The 15,921-nt window shown below is 39.8% G+C and overlaps 1 protein-coding gene across 2 annotated transcripts in view; it reads right to left on the bottom strand.

The window, feature by feature from the left end:
- The window catches only part of LDHB (lactate dehydrogenase B), a 232,045-nt gene that overhangs the window by 206,660 nt on the left and 9,464 nt on the right, over positions 1 to 15,921 (bottom strand). The window contains exon 1 of one of the 2 annotated variants that reach the window (XM_044087803.1): positions 11,283 to 11,352. The exons of the other annotated variant lie outside the window; for it this stretch is intronic. Coding sequence (XP_043943738.1) covers positions 11,283 to 11,352 — 70 coding nt within the window. Of the gene's footprint in view, positions 1 to 11,282; positions 11,353 to 15,921 lie in introns of those variants that run through there. 2 annotated transcript variants of the gene reach the window in all.

Genomic DNA, 15,921 nt, shown 5'->3' with positions numbered 1-15,921 from the left:
GCACAGTGCCAAATCGGAGCACATGTTGTACCAATGCTTTGTTTTCCTTACAATTTCTTATATCCCTACAATGCTCTAATATTCTATCCTTGAGAGACCTATTTGTTTTACCAATATAAACCATGTTGCAAATAATGCAAAACAGAAATACACTCAATTTGTAGTGTTGCAGTCAGTATAGAAACTTAGTTCTATTTTAACATTTACAGTCGGATGTCTATAGAAAGCCCCAGTATAAATATGTTTACATGCTGAACAATTTCTACACGCATAGGTATCCAGTCTATTTAATGACAGTTGCTGTGAATTTATATGTGTATTATAGCACAAATGCCTTTTTAGTGACTTGGTGGTGCTGCAGTAGCGTTGTCGCCTCACAGTAAGATGCTGTCCGGTTCGATTCTCAGCTAGTGCATCTTCTGCGTGGAGACATGCGTGAATGGACATACCTTCGTTGAAGGTTGTGCATCAGAGCTGGTAACTCGGCACTTAAAAATCAACTACCAATCATTAGCGGACCTGAGTTCCGCTGTGGCGACCCCTAACCGGAAAAGCCGAAAGACATAAACAAAATTCTTGAAAGTAAAATGCAGACATGTATCTATGATGCCTTTTAGTTCATCTATAGTTTTCAAGATATTCCAATTCCTTCTAATAATACCACAAAAAGGACTAATATTACTAGAAAATTATATAGGAGACCTGGAGAAAGTTGTTCTTTGCAAGGGCTCTGGTCCATTTCCACCACCCTCTCACCAAAGAAAGGTTTGCACTTATTCTGTCTCTCAACCCATGCTATCTCAGTGCAGGAATTTATTTCAGGCTCTTTATATCACCTACTCAAGAAATCTACTTTTAGTTCATCTAAATCTATTTGCAACTGATGGTCATCATTATGAAGCCGCATAATCCTATAAATCTGTCCTTTCATTACATTGCGTGGGATATGCCTGGGCTGGATACTTTACTTATGCAGCAAGTTATTCTTGTGAACTGGTTTCCTATATAAGCTTGTCTTTACCTTATGACATTTAGCCTTACTCACAGTAATATCAAGGAAATCAATCTGATGTAACTAATACTTATATGTGAATCTTAAAAAAACAGTAGAATGCTCTAAGTATGTTTTAAAGCTTTGCAAACTATCTAGTGTGCCCCCCATAGAAGGAATAAATCGTCCACAAATCGGACATACCATAGCACATGTTCTGAAAATTTGTTAGTGGATAATATATAGTCTTTCTCCCATTTAGCAAGTGCTAGGTTGACGTAGTTATTGCCACATGCTGTCATAGGGGACAAGTTTGACTCATAACATGACAGCATTGTTTCTTATGAAAAGAGACTTCAATTAATGAAAACAAAAAACTTTAGCAAGATTTAGCTGCTTTTCAGCATGGGACAGTGTTTTCCTGGCCAAAACTGAATAAAACAGTCTCCAGTACTACAGATAGACTACTGCAGCCTGAAGTTACATCTACCAATCAGATGAAGTCACAAATGCGACTGACTGGGTCCCAAGCAATGGAGAGATCGTCTACATTGAACCAGGAAGTTTGGTCTGTTTCACAACGCTTAGATTGCGGAGCCAAAGGAGAGTAGGGGTGAAGTTGTTTGTTTTGCTACATGTGACTGTATGCATTCTTCTAGGCCAGATTCACACTGAATCAGCAACTCCTTTTTTAATAGTTGGGGACCAAGACCACAGCAAGAAAAGCAACTTTGTGGCTCCATTTACACTGTAAATGCCACTACCTATAAAGACCAGATCCAGGAGTTGTGGGAGGAAGGGCAGAGTACAACGCTTACCCACCACAGAAACCAGTCAAATGAGGACTCGACACAGGTGGTTAGAGACACTGATGGTAATAAAAACCTTATATTTAACATTTCTAGTACCGAGTTAACACAGGCACAGACATCCTTACTGAATAAAGGCCTGTCGTTTATACTAGCTCAATGAGCTGATTTAGTTGACATTTTGAACGATTTTAAATTGTACGGCAGGACACTAACACTAGGGATTATGCTTAAAGGCCACAATGACAATATCCAACCCTTTAAGAAACCCAGTGCCTATATACCCCCACCTAATTCTATGGTGGATGTTTTTATAGATATCTGTGAAAACCAAATTAGACATGAATACAAATATTGAGCTAAGGCCTCTTTTTTTAATATGAACAAAGAATATAATGCACTGTCTGAACTTAAGAACATTCATTCTATTGTTATTAAACAGGCAGACAAGGGTGGGGGAATAGTAATTCTTGACAAAGATCTGAATGTTGTACAAATAAAGAAACTTATTGATGATGCAATACTTACTTAAATATGCCCATAACTGCTGTGAATGCTATTATAGAAAAGGTTTATTTTTATGTATTTGATATGCTTATGACAAACATGATATCTGAAAACCTTTATAAATACTTTGAAGTAGAATATCCAGTGATCCCAATGATATATGGCCTACCTAAAATACACAAAAATTCAAAATGCCCACCGATGCATCTAATTGTGTCGGGTGGAGGATGGGTGACAGAACCTCTCTCTGTTTTTGTGGAGAAAAATTTACATCTGTTGTGAGGAAGTCATGACACTATACTTGGAGACACTATATCATTTTTGGAGAGATTGTATATGATAACTAAGGATTTGAAATATGACTATTGGTTGATGACACTGGATATTGAATCTTCGTTTACTGTGATTGCCAATTAATGGGGCATTGAGAATATTAGGATGCTTTTTACTGAACACCCTTCTTTTACAAATGAGAAAGTTAATCTTGTCTGTTCACTACTTGAAATAATTTTAGAAAATAATGTTTTTGCTTTTGAACAGGAATCTTTTGTTCCAAAGGTTGGCGTGGCTATGGGCACACCATGTGCCAATAGCTATGCTAACCCAGCACTTGCTAAATGGGAGAAAGGCAGTATATTATCCACTAATGAATTTTCAGAACATGTGCTATGGTATGTCCGATTTGTGTACAATTTATTCCTTCTATGGGGGGCACGACAGATAGTTTGCAAAGCTTTAAAACATACTTAGAGCATTCTACTGTTTTTTTTTAAGATTCACGTATAAATATTCGTTACATCAGATTGATTTCTTTGATGTTACTGTGAGTAAGGCTGGATGTCATAAGGTAAAGACAAGCTTGTATAGGAAACCAGTTCACAAGAATAACTTGCTGCATCAGGAAAGTATGCAGCCCAGGCATATCCCACGCAATGTAATGAAAGGACAGATTTATAGGATTATGCGGCTTCATAATGATGACCATCAGTTGCAAATAGCTTTAGATGAACTGAAAGTAGATTTCTTGAGTAGGGGATATGTTTGTTTGTTTGTTTGTCTTTCGGATTTATCCCGGTAAGGGGTCGCCACAGCAGAACTCCGGTCCGCTAATGTTTGGCAGTAGATTTTTATGAAACGCCGAGGTGCCAGCTCAATGCCCAACCTTCAACAAAGGTACACATGTCTTTCAAACGTTACCCAACCGTGGGGAGGACATGCAGACTCCACACAGAAGGCACTCCCAAACCACACCGAGAATCGAACGGGAGAACTTCTTGCTGTGAGGTCTTGAGTAGGGGATATGGAGTCTGAAATAAATTCCTGCATTGAGATAGCATGGGGTGAGAGACAGAATAAGTGTAAACCTTTCTTTGGTGAGAGGGTGGTGGAAATGGACCAGAGCCCTTGCAAAGAACAACTTTCTCCAGGTTTCCTAAATTATTTTCTAGTAATATTGGTCCCTTTTGTGATATTCTTAGAAGGAACTGGAATATCTTGAACACTATAGGTGAACTAAAAGGCATCATAGATACAGTTCCGCATTTTACTATCAAGAATAATAAGTCACTAAAAGGCATTTGTGCTATAATACACATATAAATTCACAGCAACTGTCATTAAATAGACTGGGTACCTATGCATGTCGAAATTGCTCAGCATGTAAACATATTTATACTGGGACTTTCTATAGACATCCGACTGTAAATGTTAAAATAGAACTAAGTTTCTATACTGACTGCAACACTACAAATTTAGTGTTTTTCTGTTTTTGCATTACTTGCAACATGTTTTATATTGGTAAAACAAATAGTTCTCTCAAGGATAGAATATTAGAGCATTGTAGGGATATAAGAAATTGTAAGGAAAAAAACACATTGGTGCAACGTGTGCTCCGATTTGGCACTGTGCACAATTTTAAAGTTATGGTTTTAGAGAAAATAAATATAGGTTTTAGAAGAGGTGATATTAGGAATCTGAGACTGCAGAACAAAAATGGATATTGTTTTTCCATGCTGGTAAACCACCAGGTTTAAATGGAGCTACTTCACTTAAACCTTTTCTTAAGAGACGCCCTTTGAAGCATTGAGTCATTTTTTATGATTTTATATACTTTTTATATTTGACTAGTAGCTCATACGTTGTATGTATTTTAAACAAAGACATCATAACATATTATTATGAATACTACAATTTTTATTTTTCTATTATGCTTTGTATATGGTCACTTTAAATGGTTCACGATATGCTGATTGGTTATTTGCTGTTATAAATTGATGGGATAGTATTTAATTCAGTCTGCTGAAGCGATTTGAGATATCGCAAAAGCGCTTACTTTCTTTGTATTAAAGTTGTTTTTTTTATCTCTCAGCCATGACATCTGGTGTTTTTATTTTATTTCTATAGTTTTTTGGTTTATTGGCACCTAGAGACACTCATTGGTCCTGTTTTTTTGTGTTACTATGATAGAAAGGTATATTTGATAGTGGAACACAATTATTTTATGTTTATGAATTATGTATTCTAACAATGTGCAGTTGAAGCCATGAGGGCCTCTACAATTGTTAATATATTTAAGTCCAGCTGGGAAAATGCAGTTCTGTATTCTTCACTACATATGCATTATACTACTATGGTAATTACGCTTTAGAGATTACAGGTGGTATTCATAGTCATTGAGCTTAACCATAAAGTAAATCTACAGATTCAACACAGGTCGCAGCTAATTGCAGCTTCACTGCAATTCATAGTAGGCATGTGCTTAGGTGTGGCAGCTTTCAATGAACATATTCAAATGAAGATCTAATGAGATGCAAATGAGAAAAGCTTTAGAAATGTTTGCCAATGAGCCTTCTTCTCACCTAAGATTTGTAGTAATTTTTGATGTGTTTCACCATTGTAGACAGAGAAATTATAAAAGACGAAGTTCTGCCTCTTAATATTTACTTTGCAGTTTGTGAAGATGCTTACTTCTGTTGCCAGCCTAGGTATTTCTCAGTGTGAGCTGCTTACCATGGCTGAGTCAAAACATCAGGCACCCAGCAGTACACACTGGCCAAAAAGGTGCAGATATTGACAAAGAATAACTAATTATAACTTTGATAATCAAGTATGACCCGGTTACTGCATGTAGGATGCTTACTACATGCTGCATTTTGCACAACATGATCATGCATCACTCTGGTGATAAAGTGACCCCTGCTGTCACTGCTGCTCCCTCTCTTAGTCTTTCCACCAGTGATGATAGTGTTGGTGGCCAGCTGGTGGGAGACGTATGGGTCCCCATGCAGCAAGCTTGTGCATGGTACATGGTTGTGCAGACAAAGAGCTGGCATCTAGTCTACCCCTATGGATCACGCCATTCTACTGGAAAGGCTCATCCAGACTCTGCCACAGCTTACTTTAAAGGAAAGGTTAGTTTGCTTTTTATTTCTTGTATTTTGTATTACATTATTGCCTTGTAATATTTTGTATACTGTGATTTGTTTTCTTTACACTGTTTTACTTGTATTCTGCTTTTAACTGCATATTAAAACTTGAAAAGAGACCACAGCTCTGTCTCTGTTACTGTTGTGTTCTTAAACATCATTGTTTTTCTAGTTGCCAGCCCCTTATGCTAATTTGAGGATATATCTCGTTTCCTCTCTGCTTTTACTGTCTGGTGTGAGTAAGCACAAAATTATCATTTTGTGGAAATCACTCCCCTTCAGCTATTTAAATTTATTGGCCATCCTACTGTATTCCATAGTACCGGAATACTAAAGTGCCCACCCCCTTTCAATTTACCTTGCTCTTTTAAAAATAGTGGCCCTCCACTAAAATTTAGGTTTTAGACAGCTAAAACTTAAGTTACCCACTTTCATATCTAACTGCTTAGTGTAAACTGCAGTGTTTAGGATAAACCATTTTTTTTCATCTTACCTTTAAGTATCTATTGGAAGACCACCAGTTATTGGCAAGCCCATATTCTGCCTCTCAGTTGTCATCTTGGGATTAGTGCTTCTGTTTTCTCCCGGTGAGAGAAGGAGCACAGTAACATTATTTCCTGGAGGCTGCTGATCACCAGAAAGCCTAATAACTGCTTTATAGGTAACAGCTTGGAATCTGTGCTTATATTCTGATCCTGGTGAGAGTAGGCGCAGAATGCATTGATTCCTGACTGTTTCTGGTTGGAAAGTGAGTGTCTGTGCTTAATGTACCTGATTGGTCTAGTTGCTATTCAAGGCATCTAACAGAAAAAGGCTACAAGTCTACAGACCCTTGCATCATCTGGAATCACCAAACAGGCTGTGGCCTGCTTCTCTTCTTGGGATTGGTGCTAACATTTTGCTTCTGGTGAGAAGCAAAGGAGTATTGTATCCCAACAGAGTGAAGCTGTGGTGTGACCAGGATTAGTAGTAGCCAGGCAGTAGCCATTCATGCGACTCCCCTCTTTTCATCATTTTTGACAAGCTAATTCTTTGTTTTCAGTAAGTACTGCTTGATTTGTTTCTACATTCAGAATATCTGACTAAATACTTCATCCTTAAATTTTCAGCTTCTAAATATTAGTTGCCCCTCAAGTGTGTGGCAGTGCTCTGTAGAGACTCAGACACCTTGAGTAACATTTTTCCTGTAAAAGCACAATTGAAATTTCTCCAATACCTAGTTGCACACAGGACAACTAGTTTGCAGTGACAAGCACTGTCCACATAGTTACAAGCCAGATACGCCTGATGGTGACTGATATTCTCACTCCAACAGTCTAATCAATAAAAAGGGTCTGTTGCCATGGATATGAACTTTCCTACTGTCTCTGTTACTGGCTTGGTGGATATGGGCATCCTGAGGGAATGTAGAAATTGCCTCATATTTACTGACAACCATTTAATTGTCAAACTGATTGGTATGTGAGAGATGCATTTACACAACATCACTGGAGGCAAAGCTCTCACATAAATGTACTCCTAATGTCAATAAGGTTGTCAGTAGTACACATGCTGCACCCATCATGTACAATTCAAAGCAGACATATAGACCCACATATACTGAGGCACTTACATGTAACCTTCCTAAACCACAAAGACCTCCTAGACAAAGTACACATAAGAAATACCCTCAGCATCCCCAAACGCACTCGTTCAAAACACCACCCACATCAACACTTAGAGCTACATCTCATGTAGCTTCTACTTCTAAGCCCATAAGGCAAGTCAACACACAATGCAACATTCTAGTCATTGGAGACTCCATTCTGAGACCAACTGATGTCCCTCTCACCAGGCTGAATAAGGAGAAAGTTACGGTCAGTTGCTTATCAGGGGCGAGGATCCAACACATTATGCATGCACTCAGGTCATTGGACCACATTTACCAATATGACTCAGTCATAGTCCATGTGGGAGTAAATGACCTAAGATGTACCTCCCTTGACTCTATGAAGAGAGACATCATTGAGCCTAGCATTGAGCAGCATTTTACCTTCTCCAAGTATGATGCTACAATATGAACAAAAGATGATTGACTTTAATAATTGGCTTAGTTTCTGGTGTCATTCTAAGGGGGTGCAATATTTATTAGCATTAAAGGAGATGGTCAGCAGAGCACACTGCTTGCCAAGGATGGTCTGGACCTCTCCCCACTAGGCTTTTGAATATTAGCTAAAACATTGTCTTGCCCCACAGTGGCTTTTTTAGGGAATGCCAAACTGAAAGTACGTCTGACATAGCAAATCAAAACCAAGAAAATCTAAAGGTTTTACTGCTCAATGCTTGCAGCCTAAACAAAACCTCCACTCCCTGGAAGCTCTCTTTACTCTAGAGAATGTTGATGTCTGTGTGGTCTCTGAGACTTGGTTCAAAGCCGCGTAGAGCACCCCAACAGTGCAAGGTTGTAATGCCTTCCACACATTTAGATCAGCTACTTCACAGGCAGGGACTAAAGGTGGAGGTGTCTCTATTTACATCAAAAATAAATATACTTCAAGGCTGGTCAAACAGGACAATGCACTTGAGCTGCTCCATGTTCAATCACCATAGGTAAATCCAATACCACTTCCTTGCAAGTTATAGGTCCTCCTCTATGACCCAGGAAACCCAATACCATGTATTTAAACTTATTAGAAACATGAACCATCCAACCCAATACCATATTCATGGGTGACTTTAATTACTCTACCATTAACTGGGAATCCTATACAACATCAAACATATATGCACAGAGATTCCTGGATTTTGTTAACACAAACTCCCTGGACCAGATAGTCAATACACCAACCAGGGGTGCAACCATACTGGATCTGGTCCTCACTAATATGGGAGAGTGTTGCACACCTGCTAATGTAATGCCTTCCTGGTAAGGGTCAGACCACAAAATGTTCTCCTTTGAATTAAAAATAAAACCTGGACCCCCAGCTCAACCGGGAATATTCAGGAACTTTTCTAAGGCTAACCTCCTGCTATTAAGTAAGAACCTGGCAACATTTCAATCCCCTATAAACTCTGAGAACACTTCTACCTATGCAGAACTGTTCACCGGTAAGATGTACAGAACTAACTCAAAAAACAAGCCACCCTGGTGGAATCACAAAATCAATCAGATGTATAAAAGGAGGAAGAAAATCTTGGCAAAAATTAGGAGGCACATCACCAAGCAGGATAAAAGCACTCTCATCAAACTAAACAAACAACTCAAAGGACAAATCAAATCTACCAAAGCCAAATTTTGGTATTCCCAGGCCAAGGACAACCACAATGCATTCCTTAGCTATGTCTGCAATCTCAAAGGCAATGCACAATTGTGTGCAGAGCTCATTGTAAATGGAGCCACCTATACTGAGCCAGAAGATATAGCAAACCTCCTGGCTAATAAATTCAGCTCCAACTTTACTCCTCTCTCCCCCTCAACCTTCCCTCAGGAAATATCATCAAATATAAATCGCCCTACTATCATTAGGGAACAGGTCCTTAATGCTCTCTTTAAGGCCAAGAACACTGCATTAATAGGCCCAGACAATATCCCAGGATGCCTTCTAAATAGCATGAAGCATGACCTATCAGGGCCTCTGGAATTAATATTTAACTGTAGCCTCCAAACAGGCTTTGTGCCTCGTGAATGGAGAAAGGCAACATTCATCCCTCTGCACAAAGGTGGGGATTCTACAGACCCTGGAAACTACAGGCCCATAAGTCTTACTAGTCTTATATATAAAGCCATGGAAAGAATTATCATGGAGATGATCAATAGAGATATAGTAAACCTCCAGACACTGGACCCAACCCAGTTTGGTTTTGTCAAGGGCGGATCATGCCTACTCAACCTGGTGGACTTCTTTGAGAAGGTCACAAAAGAATGGATGAGGGCAAAATCCTTCACACTGCCTACCTTAAACTGGCCAAGGCATTTGACACAATACCCCACTTAGGCATTGTTGACAAACTCAAGAGGTTAGGTACAAACCTGTACATCACCTGGTGTACAGCCAACTGGCTCACAGACAGGACCCAGGAAGTTAGAACTGGGGAGTTCTCCTCTACAAAGAGGCCAGTCACAAGTGGAGTCCCTCAGGGATCAGACTTTGGATTGCTCCTTTTTGGCATTTACTTTTCAGAAGTCAAGGCCAATGTCAGTGGTCTCTGGCTGACTATAGTTGCAGATGATTGCAAATTAGGAGCTGTCACTGAATCTCACACTGACACAGTTCACCATGAGGGCTGACACAGACAAACAACTGGTGTCTGAGCTATGGACTTAAACAAAATGCCAAGAAATGCATAATAGTATCCGTTGGGAAGTCATCCATTGCTGTTAACTATAATATTGACAACACACCCCTTATAGCTGACCCAGTAGTCAGGGACTTATGGAGACATATAGATAGTAATCTAGCCTTTGATCATCATGTGTCTACAGTGGTGAGGAAATTATTCTATGTTGTGCAACTTATAAACAAGGCATGGCATCTAGGTCCAAGGAAGTCATTGTTCCACTGTAGTTGGCATTAATCAGACCTGTCATTGAGTACAGTGCCCCCTTTGGTATGCACCTAACCAGGCATATCCAACAACTGGAATGTCAACAGAGGTTCCTCACTAAAAGAATACAGGGCATATGTAATATGTCCTATGCAGACTGCCTAAAGGCCCTATCCCTGTATTCTGTCTTCTACAGGCTTTTGAGGGGAGATCTATGCCTGGCATACAAGGCATTGTCAGACCCCACTTTGATGGACCTCCTGCATATCCACTAAACAAACAGTACCTAGAATTACCCATTCTAAAGACTTAAACCTTGCCTGTGATATAAATAGGACCTGCTGGAGAGATAGGTATGTATCCCAGAGACTACCCCGTCTATGGAACAGGCTCCCCATCCATGTGAAGCAGAGTTCCTCCTTAACCCAATTCAAGTGTAACTTGGACATTTGGATGGGAAACCAGAAATTCATCCCTGGCTTGGCAACTATGTCTCTAATACAAACAGATAATCTGTAAATGGTTCATCTCCCAGGCCCATGCTTACACTTACCAAGGGTATCAGAACTTGTCACAGATTTGGGATGCATGGCTAGGCTTAAAAAGGCCATTGTGGTCATTAGCCTAGTAAACACCTATGAACCTATGAATATTCATTTTAGTGTCAACTTTATTATAAAAACATACAGATTATAACTGATGCATGCAGTGCTATATGTGTGTTGTGCTGTGTGGTGTAAGGTCTACAGTCACTGTACATTAGACAGTCCCTCTTATCTTTAACAATTTTATTTTTAAATACAATTATTTGGTTTATATATTTGTTTTTTTTTAGTGGCAGCATAAATTCAGAGTCATGCCTGACTGTTCACTGAGATCTGTACATTAAATGACATTAGCAGGATATAAAATGTTACATATTTCATTTTCTACTGTATTGCTGTATGTGGGTAGTTTAGAGGCATGCAGTGACGTATTCGGGTTATATGTTTCCATTACAACTCTTCATGCTGAAATGTTCATTACCTGAGAACTGCTCATGGAGGACAGAAATAACTGAAAGGCATGTGTAGTTAACCATGTATTGGTGCAGCATTCTATCTTGTAGTTTACAGGAGGTGCTCCTGTCCACCGGAAAGAAAAGTTGCATTACATTTATTATCATATGTACTCATTTCTCTCAGACAAACAAGAAACATTTTCCTCCAGTAAGGTACTGCACATCAGATTAATTCATTATGTCATAGACACCTGTCCTTGTGTCATCAGCAGTAGTAGCAATCATCATTTGTGCAGTGCCGTGGGTGAAGTGATAACAGTGATGATGTCGCTGGCAAGATTTGTTGTGCTACTGTAATCATACATCCTCCCTGCCTAGTAGGCCCGTAATACTTTCCTACATTGCAGTTTGCATGTCCTCCCCCTTTTACCATTTTTTATTTTCCTTTTATTTTAAACAGTAACATTACTCACATCAAACACATGCTGCTGAACAGTCCATTGTGATGTTTTTAGTAGTAGCATTGTTCTCTCTGACTTATAGTATGGCAAATGTGTCCTAAAGAGTGTCCCCTAAGGACAATGTGGGTGATAGTGTCCACGATCATGATAAAGCGCCAGCACTTGAGATTGATGCTGGCTTCCTTCAATGACATGACTGGCTAGATGCAGATGATCCTATAGACACCGATCTCACAGTGCTGCTTGAACTCGACCTCGACTGAGAGATTCTGCTGCAAGTAGCCGAAGGCTGATGAGGCCTCCATGCCTTTTTGTGGGTTATGCCCCTCCCACTTTTTTCAGTGCTTTCCTGAGAATTATGTGGCATGTGACTGACTCTGCTGTTATATATATATAGGGCAGTACTCTTGTCTCGTACCTGTCCACCAGTGTTTCCTACTTGAGTCTGGTAGGTCCTGACTGTTGTGTGCATGGTGGTGGAGATGGCCACTCTGTGTGCCACTATACTGTGCATGAGTATAATCATGGCATTATCCCTGCTCTCTACTGTTTCAACATACTGGTGGAATTCCTTATATGCATCCTGCAGTACTATAACCATCTCTAGATGCCTCTCTGTGGCAGTGGACTGCACTTGAAAAATGTCCTGGCACATGTATTGCTGGGCAGCAAAGGCTTTTCAAGTATCTGTAGTTAGCTGTGACATGTGCTTCACCTAACACCCCATTTGCACAAGCATTACAGTGAGTACTGCTACCTGTGAGACTGTATCATCTTCCTGAAGGTATTGCTGTGGTTCACCAAGCACTGGTGTTGAGCTATATGGGGTCCTTACCTGTACCACCTGCAATGCAATGTCATCATCTGCTTGAATGCGTGAGCCTGTGTCACTGTCTGCAGAATACCGTACCTGTATTAGGTTGTCCTCAGGCTGCATCATAAATATGACAGCTATGACATCATCATCAACTGCCATTCTGCTATCAACATCTGCCTCCTGTGCTGTTATTCTGGAACTGCTCTGTGAAGGAGTTGCTGAGACCTTAGACCACAGTAATGATTTTTGTATAAGTAGGTATGTAGCATACTTACCATACAAACTCTAATCATTTTCCTGGACAGAAATGGAGGATGCACCTGTTGTTAAGAAATGCCATGTGTTATATGTGTCCCTCTATCCCCTGCAGTATTTGCAGTATGTGATTTTTGGCATTGGGTTTGCACCAACCTTCCTGAATGGATGAGTGTTGCTACTGCTGCTGCTGAGGTTGGTAATTGCTAGGGTCCACACAACCTTTAATTATGCCTGAGGCATCCTCACTGGTGTTTTACTCTTCTCTTCATGTGTAGAGAAGGTATTCCTTATCAGGTGTTAAGGAGATCAGTGTAGGAGGCCCCCCACCAGTACTGCTGAGTGCAATTGCATAGCACATTGCCTTTGCTCTGGCATATTCTACTAATTTGTTGGTCTTTTTTCTGCACTCTATTGATCTGCAGTTCCTTCCACCAACTGCATTTTTATCCAAAACCACTTGGTTCCACGCCTTAGTTCTCTCAGCTTATATTGGCCCCCTTTGCCAAAAAGGCTTTTACCATATGCCCTGAGAGCCTCCATGAAGATGCAGTCCTTTTCAGGGCTGAAGTTGCCTTTCCTCTGCTTGGATCCCTGCTGCTGCTGCAGCATGCATTCATGTAAAAAAAAAAAAACATATATGAATGTCCCTAGTGAAATGAGATTTGCATACATGAAACCTACTCATCAACCCTGCAACACAGCAGTTAAAGCATCATCCAAGCTAAGTGTATTAGTAAATATTGGCCAGTAGCATAGCTAGGGTGGGGTGAGATGGGCAACTGCTACAGTTTAAAAGTTAGAAAAAAATATATATTTTTTTAAACTAAAACCTAAGTGCTGTAGCACTGAGGGCTACATTTGCAGCAAGCAGTTTTCTACAAATTATAACAAGATTTTTTAAGCAAAATATGACTGTCGTGGTACTCCTTGCAGGCAGGGTATAAACTGTAACAAATGTTTGCTACATCTTTATCAAACAGTTTGCTACAGTTTATAAGAAGAATTATTTATTTATTTATTTTAATAAAAGGGGGAGGGGCAGGGCATAAAAATGGGACCTGAATGTTTGGGCATGAGGGAGGGGGGGGCATACTGTGCATCTGGCCACCTGGTTGTTGTTGGAAATAGAAGGAACATCCTTTTTTTTTTTTTTGCACTTCAATGGAAGAGATTGTGGGCAGCATGGTTGTGGGATCTGTAATAATAATACAGATACAATAAAACAATAAAGTGCTTTTTTCCTCTCCTCACCTGAAGAGCTGAGGGGGTTGGGTGCTGGTTTGTGGTAACAGCACAGGGCAATGGCTGAGCCAGGTACACTTCTGATATTAGCAAGCCTTACATCTACATTCCTTGCCAAACCATGCTGGAAGCAACTTAGTAAAAGACTCATGAGACCTAAGTTCAGAGCACAAGAATACAGGCATTAACATAAGGAATGAAAACAATACTTTCAGTAATTTCTGTGCAATGTAATAATGTTATAACAGCAGAAAGCATCAATAAGTTATTAAAGTAAAGCAGACTTTCACACCTATTTCAGTTAACTGCAGTGTATACCTTTTTTTACAACACTCAGTCATAATAAAAAATTGAAAAAAAGCTGCAAAGCATCAGCTATAAGTCAGTGTAAGACATATCCACTTGATGGACAGCTCATGGCCTTCGCCTCCACAAAATAAGGTAAAGGTATAAAAAACAAACTTGGAAGTTTATTTGACTGCTTTAGTATAGTTAGAAAAACTCCATTAACACTGCTGTCACTTCCATAGGTAATATCGCAATATAGTTGATTGGGTTAGGCATGCTGATGTCTCACTTCAGAGTATATTATTTACACCCTTTTATCCTCTGCCCTGACCTTACATATAGTACCTTTGTACTGACACATTTCAGAATGTCAGCATTGGCAAAGGCTCAGGGATTTGCTCTGAGCTGTTCGAAGACAGAGAAAAAGATCCTTCTCTACCTAATGCAGGAGTCATATCAGCAAAAGCTGGAATAGGCACTCACTGGCACACAATATTAAAAAACATCTGGCAGGAGTTGTGGGACCATTTGTTATATCTGACATGTATCCCCAGCTCAAAACAGCATCAGCACAGGTATAACAACCTGCAGAGGCAGAGGAATACCAGCTGGGCTAATGGGTATTGCAAGTTCAGGAGAGAAGGCAGGCTTTCCATCATATTTCCCTTTTCTCTTTTTTTTCCTCTTCATTTTCATAGGGTACTAAATATGTAAGGAATATGTATGCATGTAAAAGTAAAAGTAACGTCTTTCGGCTTTTCCCGGTTAGGGGTTGCCACAGCAGAACTCCGGTCCGCTTATGATTGGCGGTGGATTTTTACTGTGCTGAGTTGCCAGCCCGATGCCCAACCTTCAAAGAAAGCATACCCATTCAATCACGCACCTACCTGCATGTCTTTTTACGTCACTTGACCATGGGGAGGACATGCAGACTCCAAACAGAAGGCGCTCCAGCTGAAAATCAAACGGAAGAACCTCTTGCTGTGAGGCGACAACGCTAACCACTGCACCACCACGGCCCTTATATGTATGCATGTAAAAGTAAGGTAGGTAAATGCAGGCATGTGCACCTAAAAATATATATAGCAAAACATATAGTATATCTATATGGATTTACCTCACTTCATAGAAATTGCATATTATCAAATCTCACTTTGTCAACACTAAAATAACGAACTCCCTCTTCATCGAAACAGCAGAACTAGTAGAATCTTCCAGGGTAAGTAACAACTTACCAAAAATAAACAAAACCCAAACTGGACCATCCCTAACCAAGCTAGGTAGGGGGCTATGCCCCCCCACATCCCCCAATGTGGGGGGCTGCACTCTCAACACACACCCTAACTAAATATACCAACTGCAAGATCACACTACAGTTGGAAAAATGACAAAGTTCACTGTCTAGCACAAGTTACTTACCCTGGGAAGATCTTTGTAGTTCCCCTGCTTTGACGAAATGGGATTTCAATATTTTGAGTGCTGACAAAGTGAGATTCAATAATAAGCCATTTCAACAAAGTTAGGTAGACCCATATATATATATATATATATATATATATATATATATATATATATATATATATATATATATATACATAT

The sequence above is a fragment of the Protopterus annectens genome, chromosome 11.part0 (assembly GCF_019279795.1).
Source record: "Protopterus annectens isolate FY-2018-M chromosome 11.part0, PAN1.0, whole genome shotgun sequence".
NCBI lineage: Eukaryota > Metazoa > Chordata > Ceratodontiformes > Protopteridae > Protopterus > Protopterus annectens.
Note: the sequence above shows the minus strand (reverse complement) of the source record. Positions and strands in the feature narration are given on the sequence as shown.